The following is a 20,906-nucleotide window of genomic DNA, read 5'->3' on the forward strand; positions in this document are numbered from 1 at the left end:
GTTACTCCTCATTTTCTATCGTGAAATTGCATTTTATAAAAATGTCATTAAAGGAAAAGTTGAAGATAATAGTTCACACCTACTTTTCTTGAGCTGATTGAGCACCGTAATATAAATTTAAAAAAATTCTGCTAAGTTCACGCAACCCTATTACTTGTTCAGATATTTGTTTAAACGCTTGTAAACCTGGGATTAGATATGGTTCTGATGTTTAGAAATGTATTGTCAACTCTACCCAGAGCAGAGCTCTGACACAGGTCGGCAGATAAAGCGCTGTCTCTATAAATATTTATGATAAACACATATCCTCTCACGTTTACAAGATGGTGCCATTGATTGAATTTGTGACCCGCGATTCCAAATGATTTTTGGAAGGCCATTTAAACAGATGAACGCGTAAATTGTCTAGCTTGTATCTGAATTAATATCTCATTCATCATCATTATCATCTGATGGGGCCATTTAAGCTTTTCGCTCTGCTGGTAACGAACTAAACCTACATTAATACAACATCATTTAGGGCAGTGGCGATTTCAGTGGTTTCAGTTCAGCATGTAGCTGCCTAATTGTTGCACTTTTTTTTTCATAACGCAGCCTTTTGTTTTGTCATGGGTGCTGCCGTGCCAATTGTACTGTTTATCTGAGAGCCTGTAGACATGGGTTGAGTTTGATCTGACAAACGGGAGGGAGGAGGCACTCCAGGGCCTGAACACAAGGACCAAAATTAACTTGAAGCAGCAACGTGAAAGCTGTTGCTGGAATCCCACACTGAAGGATTATTCCGACTTCTTGAAGTGATAGCACATAACAAGCGCGTTGAGCGGTGAATCAATGCAATCAAACTGTATTGCTAGGAATCACAATTCCTTCATCAATACTTAACATGCTTTTCTTTTATCGGTCATCACACATGTATGTCCATATATTCCTGAACTTGCACGCATGCATGAAGAACCAATTTGAACGGATACAGTGAGTAGGCAGCGTGACAGACAGCTGTGAAACAGTTGAAAACTGTTCGCGGCTTCAGCCCACATTTCTGTGAGTTTAGTGTTTATGGGATGTTCTGCATTGCCTCATGCTAAGGAACAAGTTGGGAAGAAGGGTCCTCACCTGACACACTAACCGGTCTGTTCAGGCAACAGATGCTGTATGATCTGCTGAAACTTTCTTTTTCCCCCCAAGGAGTATAATATTTGGACAAGAAGCAAATGTTCACTTTAATTCAAAACGAATAGTGATGCTCTATAAGACGATCGGTTGGTAATTTTCCACATATTTAGTAATTGATACAATTTCTGTCTGACTTGAGAGATGTGATTTCGCTTGGCGCAGCACGCTGCCTTAATAGTAACATTTTGGTGGATCATAAACGAGTATGCACAGCCAAAGACGAGAAAATAACTCGAGTGGGAACCTCATTATTGAACTTTTTCTGCATATGCGATTAAAACAAAACAATGTGGGTCGCTGTCATCTAAACTTTCCTTTTTCGGTTTTATCTGTAAAACAAGGATTGGGAATTTACACTTCGCTAGCGATTTAAATCTTTCTCGTCCTACCCACTTACTTAAATGGAACATTATTCTAAGCATATGCGTCGTAATCAACTTGGTCACACTTACAAGAACACACGTTAATAAGGCAATCAATCAAAGCAAAACAATCAAGGCTTCTGTTGGAACAGCAATTGACGGCTAGAACCAGGATTCGGCTGTGACATATGATGATCGGGATATTCCGAATCAACGCTGGATACATTTCGTGTGCAAGGTTATATTGTTCTTCCAATGGAACTTCCATTTACACAAAGACTGGTTCAATTACCCAGAAAATACAATCAATTAAAGAATGTTCATTGGAGAGTAGACTGAGCCATCGATTTTTTGAATTCCAGCACCACTTGCGGACATCTAATTTTGCTTTGCCCATTAACTGTTAACTCAGAGAAAATATAGCTCATAATGCAGGAATAGCAGAGCCATTTACCTGTCAACTATAATTTCGGCGGCATGATCAAAATCCATAGCTTTACAAAATAATTTCTGCTCCACTGAAGACTGCCTGACCTAGTAAGCAACAGACTGAATGGTGCAATTGCTGTCTCCCTCCCAGAAGTACTTCTCTGTTCTACACATTCTTATTTTCCGTCATTTAGTTACAGGGTAGTCGGAAAACAATAAAACAGACAATCGAGGCCAAAATCAACGGAACCAGTTTCGAATAAGCTGTAAACAATTGTTGTACAATGTTAAAAGTTACTGAAAGACAGTGAAACTGCAATGAATCGAAGTGGTTTATTTGTTTTACTGGTTGTATGTCAAATAAATAGGGAAGGGGGAATCGAAAAATGCAACGAAAATGACGTGATTGGAAATGCTTAACTTTTACTTTTAATTTTGTAACAGAATCGCTGCATTTCTTTCTAACCACGTGTAGATTAAGAAATGTTTAATCGACAGCAGAATAAAACCAATTTTCTTAAAATTGCACACTTTAACTTGTCACGTACATATTATAAATAACCTGGTATCTGCCCAGATGCGATAATTATACAAATGGGCACTTCAATTTGACTGATTAGTTCAAAAAATAATAAACTTGCATGGCCTACAAAATTAGGCCGATAGTTCCCTTTGCTCCCATCTGTGATCTCTAACAATACACAATTGACAATTTGTGAAAATAATTTGAATATAAATTGCTTCTGGTTTTGGCGGAATGTATATCTCTTTATAGGCGCACTGTTCAGCAGTGACAATAAACAATGACTTACAGGTTCAACCACCTGAGCTGTTAAATCTGTCATAAATTAAGACCAATCAGGTGTAGGCCAGATTTCATGAAATTAACAATTCATATAATGACGAATAATTGCAAGAACAGTATCCTGAAATCGGATGTATTACATGTATATTCTGAAAGAAAGGTTGCTAGGTATAGATTTTGATATATTTTGAACAGTTATGAACTACTTTTCAATTGATGTACTCAAGGCTTCGTTAATACAATAAAATCTTAATCGAACATAATACAATGCTAAACGAACTCCAAGTTGCTTTAAAAAAAAACATACCTTTTTGTCCTGAACTTGCAAACCAAATTATCAATAGTGACCGTGATAACCTATTTTCAAATTCTGTTCACTTTACCATGTGCAGAAATGCAGAGCAAGGGGCTCTAGATAAATTCAATTTAGCCCATTCAGAGCCTGGGATAAAGCAAACACAGAAAACAATGCTCCTTGCAATTCTTTATTTTCAAATTCCAGAGCGTATCAGCCTTGGCAAGTTCCAGCTTTGAAAACTTGAAGACAACCGTATGTGAACAAATGCATTAATCGGTTTACTTTACATGATACCTATTCGCCCAATGAAACTCTCCACACAATTACTTCAATGTCGCCTTGTGTTTCCAGTACTGTACAGACCCCCCTGTCCTCGGGAGATCTGGCGACTTTCACCGACGCAAACCAATCAACGAATTTTTAAACGCCAGTTACTATAGCAAATAAAAACGCCTATTTTTCAGTCTCCAAACATGATACTGAGGTGGAGTTGCTCAGTTCCCCATCACATAATCCCATCCCATTGTGGCTTGTTAACGTTTGAACACCAAATTTCTATGATGAGGATATTATCATACAATTACTATTAAAACCTCAACAATGCACGCACACGACTAGAATACTCTCATCAGCACATATTTGGCAGATAACGAAGGAAAGAAGTCTTACAATCCACTCTATGGGTTAGAAGTGTGAGATGGAGTCCTGCAGATATGTAATGGAGATTTTGAAACAAGGTCTAGACATCCAGCGAGCCGACATTTCCACTAGTGTCCAAACCCTTCTCTCCAGAGAAAGAGATGTGTGCACATTTGGAAGGTGTATTTTTTAAAAGCATGCTGAAGGATGTTGCCTTATCTCGTTAAAGGGACTTCTTCCCTCTGGTCCAGGGACACCGCAGCAGCCTTACTCAACACGGAAGGTGTGAAGGTGAGGAATGTGTCAGTTCTGGTGGTTGACGCACACGTGAAGTCTGTCCCTGCAGCTCTTTGGACCACCCCATTCGACTGACTGCTGTGGCACGTTAGGCATGAGCAAGGGCTGCTGCCGGTGCTGCCAATCCCATGGTTAGTGGTCGAAGGGTAGAGGGACGGGTGCCTAAATGCACACAGCAATTCGGGACGTGGGTAGGGGTGAGAAAGAACTCTGAAGGTGTCCAGGGGTCTCAAAGGGGTGCTGAAGGGGCTGCTCGCTGACGCAGACGCTGCAGACATGCCCATGTGAGGATAGTAGTGAAGAGGTACATGGGATGGGAAGGGATAGGGCAGGTTGCCAGTGGCTGCAGCGTGACTCATCATGTATGTATAGAAAGTAGGATCGGCTGGGTGAGGCCAGGTCATGGCCAGACGCTGCCTCTTGTCCTTCATTCTGCGATTTTGGAACCATACCTTGAAAAAAAGAAAGTCAGAAGTGTGTTATTTGCAGAAAACATTGCACTTGGGTTGCAAAACAGGCCATGTTTTCTATTGTCACAAGGTATCTCCCAATTTGATGACATTGAGGGAGAATCACATCTATCTTCCAGTATTTTTCAACTGCAAATTAATTTTGCGAATCAAAGCGGGGTTGAGCCCTTGGGGATGGAGGGGCATGTTATTTCAGATTGAACAAGGCTACTTATTGCAAGCGAAGTGAGCACAACATGATCACTCAAGAGATCTTTTCACTGAGATACTGGGCCCTTCAGCTTTGAAAATTTATAGTCTAGCTTTTACTAGTGCCTTTTTTTGTCACACTGGCATTTTATTTTTGTCGATTTTTAATCGGTTTATAAATACTCTGCAAAACCCAAAGCAAACAGTGCAATAAACTTACGACAATCGTGACAATAACATGAAAATCAATCCCCACCTTTTGTCAATGGTTCATGCACTGCATATGATACATCTGCTTACATATACACATGTATAGATACTATATACATATTATATAGATACCTACATATAGGTGCTGAGAAACCTCAAGTGACCCGACTCCCATTGACGTTAATCCATTCAAAGTTGGTGGGTTACTCTTTACCTACAACACTACAATTCCCCAGTACCCACCATTTGCAAGGGAATGTTGCTCACGGTAAAATCAAAAGGCTGGCAAAGACTTCTTTTAATAGCATTGCTTCTTGAAATGAAAAGGGCACAGAACAGCAAGAGCAAAATAACACCTATGAAACAGAATGTTATTCCAATAACTCACAAAGATGAAAATGTGAGGGACTTGTCCTCACTCTGATGAAGGAGCAGCGCTCCGAAAGCTAGTGCTTCCAAATCAACCAGTTGGACCATAACTTGGTGTTGTGTGAATTTTAACAATATTTAGAGGGGGCACCTGTGTACAGTGGTTTCATAAACGTTATTGCATCAATGCAACAGACTAAACTAAGGTGATGCAGGTTTGCCACAATGCCACCTCTCTCAGAACGCCAAATGCCTGGAATTTAACATCAGCATTGCTCACTCTGCATTTGGAATGAAAATCCTTTCGTTTCATTACATGAATATATTTTGTGTTCAGGGTTTCGTTTTGCCCTAACCTACTCCACATGAACTAACTGATGGTCATTACTATTTAAGTATCCAGTAACTAACACCCGATTTTCAATAAGATGCATAAATAGTATTTATTTTCATCAGGGGTACCAAACATAAGGTCATTTTCTTTGTCGACTCTTTATTTTGCTACTGATAGCAAGATTAAACTTAGGGCTTTTCGCGTTTTTCTATACTCCTGGCTTATTGTCTTATGTGGACCACATCCTTTCCAGCAACTGCCAACTGCACTTCATTTCTCATGCATCTTCTGATCTTATCGTTTACGATTAGTTATCGGCCCAGGCATTTCATCCTACTCCGCCTCCCGTTCACCTTGATAGTGGTTTCTGGTAAATTTAACGCCGCTGCTAACTCGCATCTCCTGGGCCTGGAAACATAGTTTTCCCGGTAGAATTCCTTTTCCAGCCTGGCGATCTGCTCTCGGGTGAAAGCGGTTCGGTATCGGCGCATCTGGTCAGCTCCACCGCCGCCTATCAGACTCTGAGAGCCGGCCACTTTGGGAATCTCTGCCCCGCCGTTCGTGCCGATCGGATCGGAGGGCTGCCCTGAAATCAGAATCACATCTAGAAGTGTTACCAAGTGGGGCATTAAATGCAAAAACGTAAGTTCAGTGAAAAAGAGGAAAATTGCTACTCAGAGACCTATCTCCTTCCATGCTTCCACATGTTGTTTTGTTCATTTTAACGCTCTCAGCACTCTACACATAATTCATTTGATTTATGTCTCAAAATTCTGAAATTTGCGTTATATTTCGGACTTTAACGTTTAAAATATATCTTTGATGCCGTCAATATATGTATTCATCATACCTGTGCACAGTGTAACAGATAAAGCGCCCTTTGTGCCTCGATTAGCCTTTTTGGCTGTTACTTACTGAAGAAACAGGCACCTTCTCTAAACAGCCGACTCCTGGATATCTCGTGGCACAAGCTGGCTACACAAAGTATGGGAGAAATTCCCGAGCTCGTTTGAAATGGACTCCCCCTTTTCTCAGCTTCTCTCTCTCTCTCTGTAGTCTCCTCCCGGTTTGAACAAGACTATAAAGTGCATGCCGGCTGCTGGCAGACTGAGATGCTTTCATATGCACCGGCTCTCATTGAAGCTCATCCTGAGATACCTATTACCGAACTGGCGCCAAGAAGACCCTTCGAAAGTGACAATCTCAACCCTCCAAAGGTGTTAACTCCTCAGAACTTGGGACTCAATAATCACTTTTACGGTCCTTAAACGAGTTTCGGAAATCCATCAAGAAACCAAAGTAAAAATCGCAACGAGTTTCTTGTTCTTAAAACACTTGATTTGCAGGGTTTATGTTTAAATGGAAAGTTTAGTTGGGTTTTAATTGTGAAAAATGCAAATCATGAAATTGCCCCATTAAATAACATGTAAAATTTAATTCTACAACACAAACTAAAAGCTATTAATGTATGCCTCGAGAAACTACATTTTGGCATTTGTCACGAAAGATGAGTGAGATCTAATTTGTCTAAGAGATAAATTAAGCAATCGTTACTTACTTTAAGAACAACTTTAACATGAACTCCAGGATGTAAAGTAAATGGTATTGCAATCGAAATTGATCAGTACCTTTGTTTCCGTGGTAATCTTGATTTCCCGGCACACAATTTGGAGTGCAACTGACATCTATCTCATCATAATAATCTGACTCCGTTTCCGGACTGTTTTGGACAGAGAGACATTTGCTCTTCGCCGAGCAGCCATCAGATGATGACTTATCCGGGGCAAGGAGCCTTGAAGCGGGTCTCATCCGAGTGCTACCGTCGGTGTCCTCGTCCCCACTCTCCAGTGTCACAGGCGCAGAGCCAGGGCTCAAGCAATTCCTCGGGATCACGTTTTCACGGGACTCGATGACTGGGCTCCCAGCTGGCTCTGACAAATTCGACACCCTCCTGCTAACAAGATTACCGTGCTGACCTCGCTCCATCAACAGCAGCATCTCTTTCCTTGATTCCATTGTGCGAAGATCGGAGATCAGAGCCAGCAGAGGAACTCAAAGCAAGGAGGACACACAGTTCGAGGGAACACGGGGCTGGGGGTGGGGGTGTGTGTGTGTGTGTGGGGGGGGGGGGGGGGGGGGAATGTTGAAGGGTGAAAAAAAAAGCGAGATGCAATTGACCTTCTGATGTGAGCACTGCTCTCGGAAGCACTGAGGGTCTGGGAAGGATCACCATTCTAATCTGTCATTCTTATGCTGTCATCGTCATTGCAGTGCCCGGGTGACGCCAACAAACTGATTGTAAGCGGTTTACAAGAGATAACGCCTGCCACCGTGAAGATGAAAGGAGCTTCAGTTTGTCGCTGCTGTATACACGTAAGTAACCCAGAGAGAGAGAGGGGGGGGGGGGGGGGGTGAGAGGAAGTGCGAAATGAACTGAACAACTCCCACAAATCAGACTGTCCACAACATTACAGCATCTCTGGGGATATAGGGACCAGAACATCGGCAACTTTTCTTTGCAATTCTTTTGTACTGTATATGTGCAATCGATAAGCACAATTATTTAACTTTATAAGCGGAATCATTCAAAATGCTGATTAATTCTGGTGTCATCGTCTTCATTATCCCTCTGCAAAGCACTTTGGAACCTCTTTCTCCGTTAAAGGAAACATAGGTTGCTCTGTTATGTGATTTTAAACTAGGTTTATGTTCGTTAATACATTTGATAAACCGTGAATGCAAATCATGGAGGTGACTTTATACTTTTATCACACTGATGGGAGTAGCTATGCAGTATATTCCCCAGGAAGATTTTGCATGCAGTTTCCAGAACAGTTTTCCTCTTTCTAATGCGCATTGTAATAACATTCATGGAGGACGAATAGATGCAATTAATAGCAACGGTGAAGCTTCAGACAGGCTGCCTGTCATTCTTAGTGAGCATGTATTCCCTTTGCTTACTGTAACTGATACACAAACACAGACGCTGAAGGAACCATTATTATGTTGTTTAATGAAATGAAATTCATCCGAAATACAAAATTTGTTTACGGGCTGCTCACTTTTAAAAAAAATTAAATACATCTCCAGATTCACCTATTGTAATTCCTTGGTTGTCTGAGTTTTCTATGAATTGTTTGATGATAATTTGGGTTCGGTTTTCTGACTGATCTATCCCTCTGCAGCCTTTAATGGCTTAACTAGTTTACTCAGATATTTCGCATAACTGGCATTTTTGTTCGAGTGGGAGACGAAATTATGTTGCTGTGTCAAACCTATTGTTTCCGTTCTTTTGCAGCCAGTCGTTTCTATATGTGATAATGTTAGTGTAATGCTTCCTCTATTACCAAATAAAACGCTTTGTCGGATAATTTATTTCATTTCATTTTTAACACACACATTTACTGGATGTTGTTTCCACACAGATTACATTTGGTAAGTGAAGAAAAAAAATGAGGAGACCGAGCATCTAGATATTAAAATATTAATACCTAATATACTAAGTCATTCGAATGAATTAATCTAAGCAATTTCAAATGGGAGCGCTCGAAATCAGAATGCGAGCAATATTGTTAGTCAAAATTATCTAAATCGCTAGGCAGCACCCTTTACGCATCATGTCTGTGGAAGGGAAGTGTGTTAAAATATCACAATATTTGCTGAAGGTTAAAGAACAAATTCCAAAACAGGTCACTGTGGGCCAGTTGACGTATGAACGCCATCTAAAGGGAATAGTGTAGATACGTCAATCACCGCGCGGAGCAGCAAAATGCCAACAGGCTTCTTTTTTAAGGAATATCGCTTCAACGAATGACAAACTGGTTTATTATCACGGAAAGAAGTAAATTCTATGATCACATACACTTGGATCGCTGAGGAGCACTAAAACACAGTTTTAAAAGTGCTCACGTGGTCTTAAGTCTTTCGGGCAAAATTATTTGACCATCTTTTAAAAACTCCTCTTCGAAATGTGGATAATACTTGCCGGGTTCGCATGTATTAATTGCTTTGGGGAAGTAGGTGGTGCACTGCCTTTTGAATTATTCCGGTCCCGTTTTCAGGAGGTGGTGGTGCTGGTGGTTTTGGGGGAAGTTCTGAATTCTCATTCAACTCTTGCCCTCATCCTCCTGGCTGACAGAAGTTACGTTTGAAAGGTGCTGGTGAACGAGCCTTGGTAAGTTGCTCCATTGCAGTTTGATTCCTGAAGAAGGGCTGATGCCCGAAACGTCGATTCTCCTGTTCCTTGGATGCTGCCTGACCTACTGCGCTTTTCCGGCAACACATTTTCGGCCCATTGCATCTTGTAGCTGGTAGACATTGCTTCTAAGTGTCCATTCATAGTGGAAGGATAGAATGCTGAAGGTGATGGATAGGGTGTCAAATTATATGTTCTGCATGGTCATCCAGTCAGGTGAAGAGTACTCCATCACACTTTGCACCTTGCAGCTGGTGGACTGCCTTGGGGAGACAGGAGGTGAGTTACTTGTTGCAGAATTTCTAACCTCTGGCCTGCTCTTGTAGCCATTGTATTTATATAGCAGGTCCAGTTCAGTTAACAGAAGTTTGATAACAGGAGATTCAGCAATGGTGATACCACTAACTATCAAGTGGATGTAGTTACAATATCTATTTTTGAATATAGAATCCCTACCATGTGAAGGGATCATCAAGTCTGACTATGTCCATCAAGTCTGCACTGACCATCCAAACAGTATCCTACACAAACGTAGCCACCAACCCTATCTCTTGGAACACTACATGGCCAATCCACCTAACCCACACATATTTGAACTGTGGGAGGAAACTGGAGCGCCCAGAGGAAACCTGCACAGACATGGGGAGAACATGCGAACTCCACACAGACAGCAACTCAAAGTTGGAATTGAACCCAAGTCCCTGGCACTGTGGGGCAGCAGTACGCTAGAGGTATTGATCCATGTGGACATGTCTCAGTATCTGAGGAACCATGAATAGTTCAATCATCAGCAAACATCCTTATGATGAAAAGAGTGTCGCTGATGAAGCAACTGAAGATGGCTAGCCCTAGGACACTTTCCTGAGTCACTCCTGCAGTGATATCCTGAGACAGTTAACCTCCAACAGCCACAAACACCCAGATTTGTATTCGGTATCACTCCAACTGGTGGAGAAATTTCACCCTGATTCAATTGACTTCAGTTTTACTGAGGTTCCTTGATGTCATACTCAATCAAATGCTGCCGTGACGGCAAGGGCAGTCACTCTTACCTCATCACTAATTTCAGTTCTTTTGTCCATGTTTAGGCCAAGGCTGTAATGAGGTCAGGAGCTGATTGGTCCCTGCATAACCTATTTTTGCTGTTTAAATGCTAGCATAGTTGATGACTTCTTTCATCTTTGCTGATGATTGAGAGTAGACTGATGGGACAGTAACTGACTGGGTTAGATTTGTTCTTCTTTGGTGTGCAGGACATAGCTGGGTAATTCTATGCATTGCTGGGTAGATACTGGCATTGCAGCTGCAGTGGAACAGCTTAGCTAAGGGCATGGATCATTATAATGAACAAATCACAATACAGACTTTATTAAAAAAATCATGAATCTCCCCAGGTACTTCTTTATTGTAGTTATATTTTTATTGAAAAAAAGAAACTTTTTGGATATTACAACAAATACAAAGCAAAGCAATTCAAAAACAATACAAATAAATTAATTAATTTAATAAATAATGAACTAATAACTAATGAATCATGACAGTAATAATAATACAGCTCAATGAAACAAAGTAATAGCCTTTGACTATCGAGAGCATAAATTTATACATATTCATGTCTTTGTAGTTCCTCCTCTCTGGGTACCAGGTTCATTAAACAGAATCATTATGGCTTTCTAAAGACCCTTTTTAGTATGGTAGACAAATCTGTGCCCAAGTAGTCCAAAAAGGGCCACCACATCTTATAAAAAGTCTCACTTTTATGCTGCACCATACTTGTAAGAAAGTCCAAGGCCAACTCAACAGCCTGGGGGGGTTTTCAGACATTCATTCTAACAGAATGTTCTTTCTTGCACAAATAGTGAGAATACAGAAAAGCCTTTTTTTGTGTGCGTCTAATGGAAGTGGATTATCAAGACCAAGAAGAAGAGATACAGGGTCCATCTCCACCTCTATGCCCAAGGACCCTCTCTATTTTGTCTACTACGTTGCTTCAGTCTGCCCACAGCCTAAGCCAGAACCAGAGACAATGAGTGAGCATGCCCATGTTCACTTTGCAATTAGGACACATTGAAGATAATCCCGCTTTAAATTTTGAAAGGTGGTCTGGTGCCAAGTGGACCCTGTAGAGAATCTTCAATTGCAAGGCACGGGTCCTGTTGCAAATTGAGATCCTCCTTGTATTTTCCCAGATATCCTCCCATACGTCAGAAGAGATCTCAACATCCAATTCTCTCTCCCATACCTCACAGAGCCATTTGGACTCATCCGGGGGGCCCTCTCCCAATAGATAATAGACATTGCTGACAGAAAGTGTGTTCTCAGCACTCAGCACCCTTTTCTCTGTGTCAGATCTATACGAATCAGTTAGAAGTGTGATCTCTTTGTGTATGAAATTTCTAATTTGAAAAAAATGGAAGAGGTCCCAACTGGCAACTTGCATTTCTGAGCCAACTGGTCAAAAGACATCAGTATATCCCCTTTGAAGAAGTCACCCAGGCAAGACACAGCCCTAGCTGCCCATAGTTTAAACCCTGAGTCCATCATCCCCAGTTGAAAACCCAGCATACCAACTATGGGTGTAAAAAATGATGTTTTGGCAATATTTTCTTCACTCTGAAGCATTGTCCTCCATGCTTTAATGGTATTAATAACTATTGGGCTACAACAATATTCCTTAACTGTCCTCATTTTGTCCAAGAACAGCAAGCTAGTAAGGGGCATCTGGCCTGAGATGCTTCAATGTCCAACCATAGTGAGTGAGGGTCTCCCTGGGCCCAGTCATTCACGTAAGATAGCAACAAGCTTAATTGATCATTTTTGATATCTGGGAGGTCCACTCCTCCCAGACTGTGGGGTAGCTGCAGTTTAGTCAATTTAATAAGGGGTCGCTTGTAATATCTGATAAAGGAACTGAACCAGCCATTCAGTCTTCTAAATATTTGCTTAGTAAAAAGCAGAGGAAGCAGTTGCACAGGATACAGCAGGCAGGGCAGAATGCTCATTTTAATGAGGGCTTTCTGACCCAGCCAAAAAATCGAAAGTGACTCCCATAGATTCATAGAGATGTACAGCACAAAAACAGACCCTTCGGTCCAACCCGTCCATGCCGACCAGATAAACCAACCCAATCAAGTCCCACCTGCCCACACCTGGTCCATATCCCTCCAAACCCTTCCTTTTCATATACCCATCCAAATTACTTTAAAATGTTGCAACTGTATTAACGTCCACCACTTCCTCTGGCAGCTCATTCCATACACGTACCATCCTCTGCGTGAAAACGTTGCCCCTTAGGTCTCTTTTATATCTTTCCCCTCTCACTCTAAACCTATGCCCTCTAGTGCTGGACTCCCCCATCCCAAGGAAAAGACTTTGTCTATTTACCCTATCCATGCCTCTCATAATTTTGTAAACTGCTAAAAGGTCACCCCTCAGCCTCCGAGACTTCAGGGAAAACGGCACTAGCCTAGTCAACGTTTCCCTACAGCTCAAATCCTCCAACCCTGGCAACATCCTTGTAAATCTTTTCTGAACCCTTTCACAGCATCTTTCCAATAGGAAGGAGATCAGAATTGCATGCAATATTCCAACAGTGGTCTAACCAATGTTCTGTACAGCCGCAACATGACCTTCCAACTCCTATACTCAATACTCTGACTGATAAAGGAAAGCATACCAAATACCATCTTCACTATCCTATTTATCTGTGACTCCACTTTCAAGGAGTTATGAACCTGCGCTCCAAGGTCTCTTTGTTCAGCAACACTCCCTTACTAATCTTTGAAGGTCTTGTTTGATTCTGTTGAATAAAAGGGCAAAGTAGGTTTTAAGTAGCTGATCAAAGACGGGAGTAATGAATATACCTAAGCAGAGAATGCCCTCCTGTGACCATTTAAATGGAAATCGAGGTTCGTCCTCAGGACCAGGCATTTTTGGGAGACCACCCATGGGCATGGCCTCCGATTTTGCAAAGTTGATCTTGTAACCTCAAAAAACTACCAAGTGAATTAATGCATTGTATCAGATCAGGCACCAAAACTGTTGGGTTTGATATGAAGTTAAGAACGTCATCGGCATACAATGCAATGTTATGTAACTTTCTCCCCACTTCTGGAGCAGAAATATTGGGATCCTATGTATTACCTCTGTTAGTGGTTCAATCCCCAATGTGAAAAACAACAGTGATAAGGGAAACACTGTTGACTATCTTTATGAATATTGAAATTTCTTGACCACACACCATTGACGAGAACCACAGCAACAAGGTCCCTTTACAAAATCTTTACCCATCTCATAAAGATCTCACCCAGGCCAAACTGCTTTAAAGTATAAAAAAACTATGACCACTTGACCCAGTCAAATGCCTTCTCCGCGTCCAGAGAGATCACTAATCCCTTTACCTATTGCCGTTGACATTCTTGGATCATATTAAGTAACCTCCTGACATTATTCGACGATCTACAACCTCTTATAAACCCTGTCTGATTCTCCTTAAATTGGAGGGCAGCACAAGTTCTAGTTTTAGTGCAAGAGTCTGAAAGAGGATTTTGAAATCGACACTCAGAAGTGAGATGGTCCTAAGGGAAGCACAGTCCTCAGGGGCCCTCCCTTTTTTGCAGATAAGAGAGATATTTGCCTCTTAGCGAGTTTTGAGATTTGTAGCTCAGGTTGAAGTTCCGGATGTAGGTTTGCTCACTGAGCTGGAAGATTCATTGCCAGATGTCTCATCACCCTACTAGGTAACATCTTCAGTGGGCCTCTGGGCGAAGCACTGCTGATAATTCCTGCTTTCTATTTATATGATTGGGTTTCTTTGGGTTGGTGATGTCATTTCCTGTGGTGATGTCATTTCCTGTTCTTTTTCTTAGGGGGTGGTAGATGGTGTCTAACTCGAGTGCGATCACCACAGGAAATGACATCACCAACCCAAAGAAACTCAAACACATAAATAGAAAGCAGGAAGAGGCCCACTGAAGATGTTACCTAGCAGGGTGATGAAACATCTGGAAATGAATCTTCCAGCTCAGGAAGCAAACCTACATCCAGAATGTTTGCCTCTCTTAAAGATGGCTGGAGGAGGCCACGACCGCGTGAATCATTAATATACTAAGCATTGGTCCTGACAGTATATTTATAAATTTCTTATAAAAGTCACTGAGAAGTTCATCAGATCCAGGTGTCTTTCCATTCTAAAGCTGCCTCATAACCTCCTACCACTCTTGCACTGACAGTGGGGCATTAAGGAGAGACTCTTGCTCAGGAGTCACTCCTGGGAGGTCCAAATTCTTAAAAAATGACTCCATCCTAGCCCACCCATCTTCACAACTTTCAGACTGGTATAGTTCAGAGTAAAATTTCCGAAATGCCGCGTTAATCCTTTTAGAATCATGAGTTAAATTGATCGAGTTAATGGCTTGGGAGCACTCCTTTTCCTGTCAAGTACTTGCCCGCCTTATCTCAATGCTGAAACAACCTTTGTTTTGCAAATGTAAGCTCCCTCTTAGCTGTCTGTGTGTGCAAGAGTTCAGTGTAACTTGAAGTGCTGTGATCCTCTGCGGTTTAGCCAACGAGGGCCTATGAAAGCATGCCTTTCCAGCTGCCTTCAGATATGTTTCGAGGAAGCGTTGCTGCTTACCCTTCTGGTGTTTCTTACTGGCAGATTAGGAAATATCTAACCCTCTAGCATAGGCTGTGGCAATTTCCCAGAGAATGGATGGATTATTGGCTGAGCCTGAATGAATGTCTTTTCAAAAACCCTGAATTCAGTAGAAAAGAATTCAATAAACTTGCTCTCCTTAACAATGAAGGGATCCAGTTGCCAAAGCCTCAGACCTACCATAGTATCCTCACTCTTGACCATTAGATACACTGCAGCGTGATCAGCAATAGTGATATTGCCAATTGTACGTAACACCAGCAAGCCCAAAGGGGCTGTGGGAGTCAATAAGAGATCAATCCTGGTATGGCATTTGTGCGGATTTGAGAAAAACGTAAAATCCCTGCCAGTACAGTGAAGGCACCTCCAAATATCTACCAGTCCTCGTTCAACACACAAATCCGTTAATTGCTTAGATTGTGAAGAAGATATCGGGAGGTGGGGGGGGGGGGGCGCCTTTGGGAAATCTGTCTACCATAGGATCTATTCGACAATTACAATAATATGCTGAGATGTGTCATTAATCAGTTTAGAAAGGGTGTCTTTCAAGAACTTCAGGGCTTGGGCCAGGGGACAATAAACATTTAAGATCCTGTATTCTTCCCCATTTGTCAAAGCTTTAAGGATTACAAATCTCCTGTGTGTGTCTTTAATGCACCCTAACAACTTAAATGTGAGATTCGTCCTAACAAGTACAGCCTCCCCCCACTCCTATTATTGAAAGATGAGAAATAAACCCGGTCATACCCATTCTTTTGCAGTTTCAAATGCTCTGCCTCATCTAAGTGTGTTTCTTGCAATAAGGCAACATCCACTCTCTCCCTTTTAAGACTGAAAAGTACCTTCTTTCTCTTGACCATCAAGTGACTCCCTTTAATGTTCCAGGTGCACCATTTGAACACATCCTTAGCCATAACCTTCTATAGCACTGTTGTGGTTCAATTCGCCGAGCTGGGAATTTGTGTTGCAGACGTTTTGTCCCCTGTCTAGGTGACATCCTCAGTGCTTGGGAGCCTCCTGTGAAGCACTTCTGTGATCTTTCCTCCGGCATTTGTAGTGATTTGAATCTGCCGCTTCCGGTTGTCAGTTCCAGCTGTCCGCTGCAGTGGTCGGTATATTGGGTCCAGGTCGATGTGCTTATTGATTGAATCTGTGGATGAGTGCCATGCTCATGCACAGATTCAATCAATAAGCACATCGACCTGGACCCAATATACCGACCACTACAGCGGACAGCTGGAACTGGCAACCGGAAGCGGCAGATTCAAACCACTATAAATGCCAGAGGAAAGATCACAGAAGCGCTTCACAGGAGGCTCCCAAGCACTGAGGATGTCACCTAGACAGGGGACAAAACGTCTGCAACACAAATTCTCAGCTCGGCGAACAGAACCACAACAACAAGCACCCGAGCTACAAATCTTCTCACAGACTTTGAACTTCTATAGCACCATTTAGACTCCAGAGAGGAAGAACTCAAATTGCGAATCGCCAAGCTTCACAAAACACAAAAACTATATAAACAAAAACAACTACAACCAACAAACCTATAAAACTTGCAAAAACAAAAAAGCACCTGAGGCACTGATTAGAGGTATTTACCTACCAACCCTCCCCCACCCCCGACCAATGAAAGGGGGCACCTACATATCCCAAAACCCTATAACTATCCCAACTGCTCTCTTAATTCCTACTAGCTAGATTTGCACCACAAACACAGGCAACCCAGGATAAAGTAGCAAATAAAAGTAAGAAAAAACAAGATTTGTAATATACACAACTAAGTTAAAACTAAATACGTCACCCCTCTCTTGGTGTAATGTAACTTAGAAATTAAAGGTAAATACTCTATCCATCCCGAGCATAATTTACCGCAACTTATTACCAACAAAAGGAGACTCCACCAAGACCTCTCTGAAGAAGTACAAACCCGAACAAGTCTGTTATCTGTGCCTAGTCAATTGTCTGGCTTAAGTCAGTGTGTCCACAGAATTCCTGGTGAGTCAAATAAATACACAGATCCATTATGATTAATCCAAAGCACTGCTGGATATCTTAAAGAGTACTGGAGGTCAAGCTCTCGCAATCCCTTCTTGATGTCATTGCAGGACTTCCTCTTCTGGATCACTGCGCTAAAAAGTCTTAGAGAAACATGACCCTGGAGCCCTTGCACACCAACGCCCTTGGATCCCTCCCCTGGGTTCTGGAAGCTTTCATGACTCTCTGTTTGTCTTTATAATGATGGAACCATACCAGGACTAGGCAGGGGCGCTGGTCCATACATGACCTCCATGCTGCGACCCAATGGACTCTCTCAATCTTTATTTTTCCCTTTGCAGCCTCAAAACTAAGGAATTCTGGGAATCACCTCTCAAAGAATTGCACTAGGCTCTCACCTTCCGTCCCCTCCGACATGCCAACATCACAAAGGTTCTTTATTCTGCCCCAGTTCTTAAGGTCATCCTTCAGATCCAACAAACCACAGACCTGTGATTCCAGGGCTTCTATCCGACTCTTGGATGAATCAGCCTCTGCTTCCACCCCTGTGACCCCCTTGAACCTATCAGTCCTTTTCTCCAGATCTTCCAGCTGCTGTTTGTGTTTTTGCAGCATAGCAGAGACACGGGCCAGCTTTCCCTCGGTTTTTTCTTCAATCTGCTTCCCCAGGGCCTTGTGAGATTTGGTGAGCTCCTTAGCCAAGGCCTGGTGAGTAAGCAAGCCACCCCCTCAGTGGATTAAGCTGCGGCCCCAGGCCCAGGTGAACTCCTTCCTTTCTTTTGCATTCTCCCACAGCAGAAACGAAGGTAAGTGAAATTTTCAGGTTCTGTAGCTCTTTTACTTTTTTTTTGTTCATCGTAACATGGATGGGATGGGTTCTAGCTCTGTCCTGCTGATGTTGTGGCGCATAGCCCAGCAATGCAATCCTCCTAGGTCACAGCCATCTTGGATCCCCTCAGGTACTTCTCTAATACTGTCAGGACATCCCTGGTGAATGATTTTAGCAACCTTTTTTGTTATTCATTCATGGAATGAGGGTATTGCTGAGAGGGTCAACCATATTGCCGTGGGTCTGGAGATGCATGTAGGCCAGACCGGGTAAGGATGCCAGTTGCCTTCCCTAAAGGACATTAGTGAACTTCTTGTCATTGCTCATCATCAGCAGTTGCTGATTGCAAAGGTTCACACTGACCTTGGTCAATGCATAACAGAAACTTTGATAACATCTTCATCTTTGCAGTCTAGAGCATTAATGCATAGATCAAGAAGAATATCTTTGTCTTTGTGTGGTTTTTACAATCTACCCAACATATCAGATGTCATCATTTTAGTACTTGGCTTGTATCTCAGTTCAAAGTTTGACCTCTGCATCTTGACAAGCAAACACTACAAACATGACAGTGCACTCATTAGTGGTTTAAAGCAGGCAGTGACTATCAGGGTACAGCAGAGATCAATGCTTTGACCCCAGTGATTCACTATATATTATTAATTTAGACACATGTGTTATCCACAAATTTGCAGATGACACAAAGCTGAATGGGAGAGTGAACTGTGAGGAGGATGCAGAGATGCTTCAGTATGATTTCAGCAACTTCAGTGAGTGGGTAAATGCTTGGCAGATGGAATAGAATGTGGATGAAATATTGCAAAAACGGGAAGGTGGATTATTATCTGAATGGAGATAGATTGGGAAAGGGGGATGTGCAATAAGACCTGGGTACACCAGCCACTGAAAGTAAGTATACAGGTACAACTGATGGTGAAGAAGGTATGTTAGTCTTCATAGCGAGAAAATTCAAGCATAGGGGCAGGGCTATCTTCCTTGAATTGCTCAGAATCTTGATGAGACCTCCCTGAGGTACTGTGTGCAGCTTTGATCTCCTTGCTGAGAAAGAACGGTCTAGCTCTGGAAGAAGTGCAATAAAGATTTTCAAGACTGCTTCCTGGGATGGCAAGACTGACTTATGAAGGCAGACTGGATCAGTTGAGTTAGTTCAGCAGAAGGATAGTGATCGCATTGAAACCTAAAAGATTCTAACAGGACCAGAACAGGATAAATGCAGGAAGGATGTTCTTGCTGATCAGGGGACAAGAGCAGGTGTCACAGTCTAAGGATATGGGGTAAGCCATTTAGGACTGAGCTGAGGAGAAATTTCTTCACCTAGAGAGTGGGGAGCCTATGAGATTCTCTGCCACAAAAAGCATTTGAGGCTAAAACATTGAATGTTTCCAAGCAGGTATTAGATATTGAATGGTGGAGCAGGCTGAATGGCATACTCCTGTTCCTATTTCCTATATTTCCAAGGTTCTAATTCTAATGGTGTATGACCTGTTACAATGGTAATTGTTTTTGCAAAGTAAGTATATGTGAAATTGCATAATGCCAAATACCAGAGCTAATGTATCATGCTCTTTTTAGTAGGTGGCCTTGTGCAGATGTAAGATTTTCAGATCAAAAGCAACAGGTTTATCATCTTGCAGAATACACATACCCAGCCTTCAAAAATCGTGACTTGTCTGGGTTAGTATATTGAAGTAAGCAAATGTTTCCGAAAAATCCCTCCTTGAGGTAATTGAAGATGTATTGCAAGTTGTGTTGTCACACAAAGGGGACAATCCTCTCAAGCAAATCACTCAGTGGAAATGGGATCTGTGACACTGGGAATCTATAGGGGCACCATAGTGGCTCAGTGGTTAGCACAGTAAGAGGGACCTGGGTTTGATTCCAACATTGGGTGACTAACTGTGCAGAGGTTCCATATTCTCTCTGTGTGGGTTTCTTCTAGGTGCTCTGGTTTTGTCCCACAGTCCAAAGATGTGCAGGTTAGTTGGATTGGTCAGGCTAAGTTATCTGCAGTGTCCAGTGACAGGTAGGCTAGGTAGATTAGCCATGGGAAATGAAGGTTACGGGGATAGGATACGGGATCGGATCCATATGGGATGCTCTTCAGCAGGTTGGTGCAGACTCGATGGGCTAAATGGCTTCATTCTGCACTATAGAGATTCTACAATATGTTGAGAGCATAGAGTCATAGAGACGTACAACATGGAAACAGACCCTTTGGTCCAAACCGTCGAAGCCGACCAGATATCCCAACCCAATCTAGTCCTACCTGCCAGCACCCGACCCATATCCCTCCAAACCCTTCCTATTTATATACCCATCCAAACACCTCTTAAAAGTTGCAATTGTACCAGCCTCCACCACTTCCTTTGGCAGCTCATTCCATACACGTACCACCCTTTGCGTGAAAAAGTTGCCCCTTAGGTCTCTTTTATATCTTTCTCCTCTCACCCTAAAACTATGCCCTCTAGTTCTGGACTCCCCGACCCCAGGGAAAAGACTTTGTCTATTTCTCCTATCCATGCACCTCATAATTTTGTAAACCTCTATAAGGTCACCCCTCAGCCTCCGACACTCCAGGGAAAACAGCCCCAGCCTGTTCAGCCTCCTCCTGTAGCTCAGAACCTCCTACCCT

General features: G+C 42.3%; 1 protein-coding gene across 2 annotated transcripts; it reads right to left on the reverse strand.

The window, feature by feature from the left end:
* Positions 1-3,246: 3,246 nt before the first annotated feature.
* Positions 3,247-7,659, reverse strand: LOC140480321 (homeobox protein XHOX-3-like). Of its 2 annotated transcripts, none has more exons than XM_072575051.1 (3): positions 7,204-7,659; positions 5,929-6,161; positions 3,247-4,455 (listed from the first exon to the last, which is right to left on the reverse strand). In XM_072575051.1, the coding sequence occupies exons 1-3, from the start codon at positions 7,589-7,591 to the stop codon at positions 3,922-3,924; spliced, it is 1,155 nt and encodes a 384-aa protein (XP_072431152.1). In that variant the 5' UTR covers positions 7,592-7,659; the 3' UTR covers positions 3,247-3,921. The 2 variants fall into 2 exon arrangements, with proteins under 2 accessions (XP_072431152.1, XP_072431154.1); XM_072575053.1 differs by lacking the exon at positions 7,204-7,659 and adding an exon at positions 6,426-7,114.
* Positions 7,660-20,906: the final 13,247 nt, after the last annotated feature.

Source organism: Chiloscyllium punctatum, chromosome 8, assembly GCF_047496795.1.
Source record: "Chiloscyllium punctatum isolate Juve2018m chromosome 8, sChiPun1.3, whole genome shotgun sequence".
Taxonomy (NCBI): domain Eukaryota; kingdom Metazoa; phylum Chordata; class Chondrichthyes; order Orectolobiformes; family Hemiscylliidae; genus Chiloscyllium; species Chiloscyllium punctatum.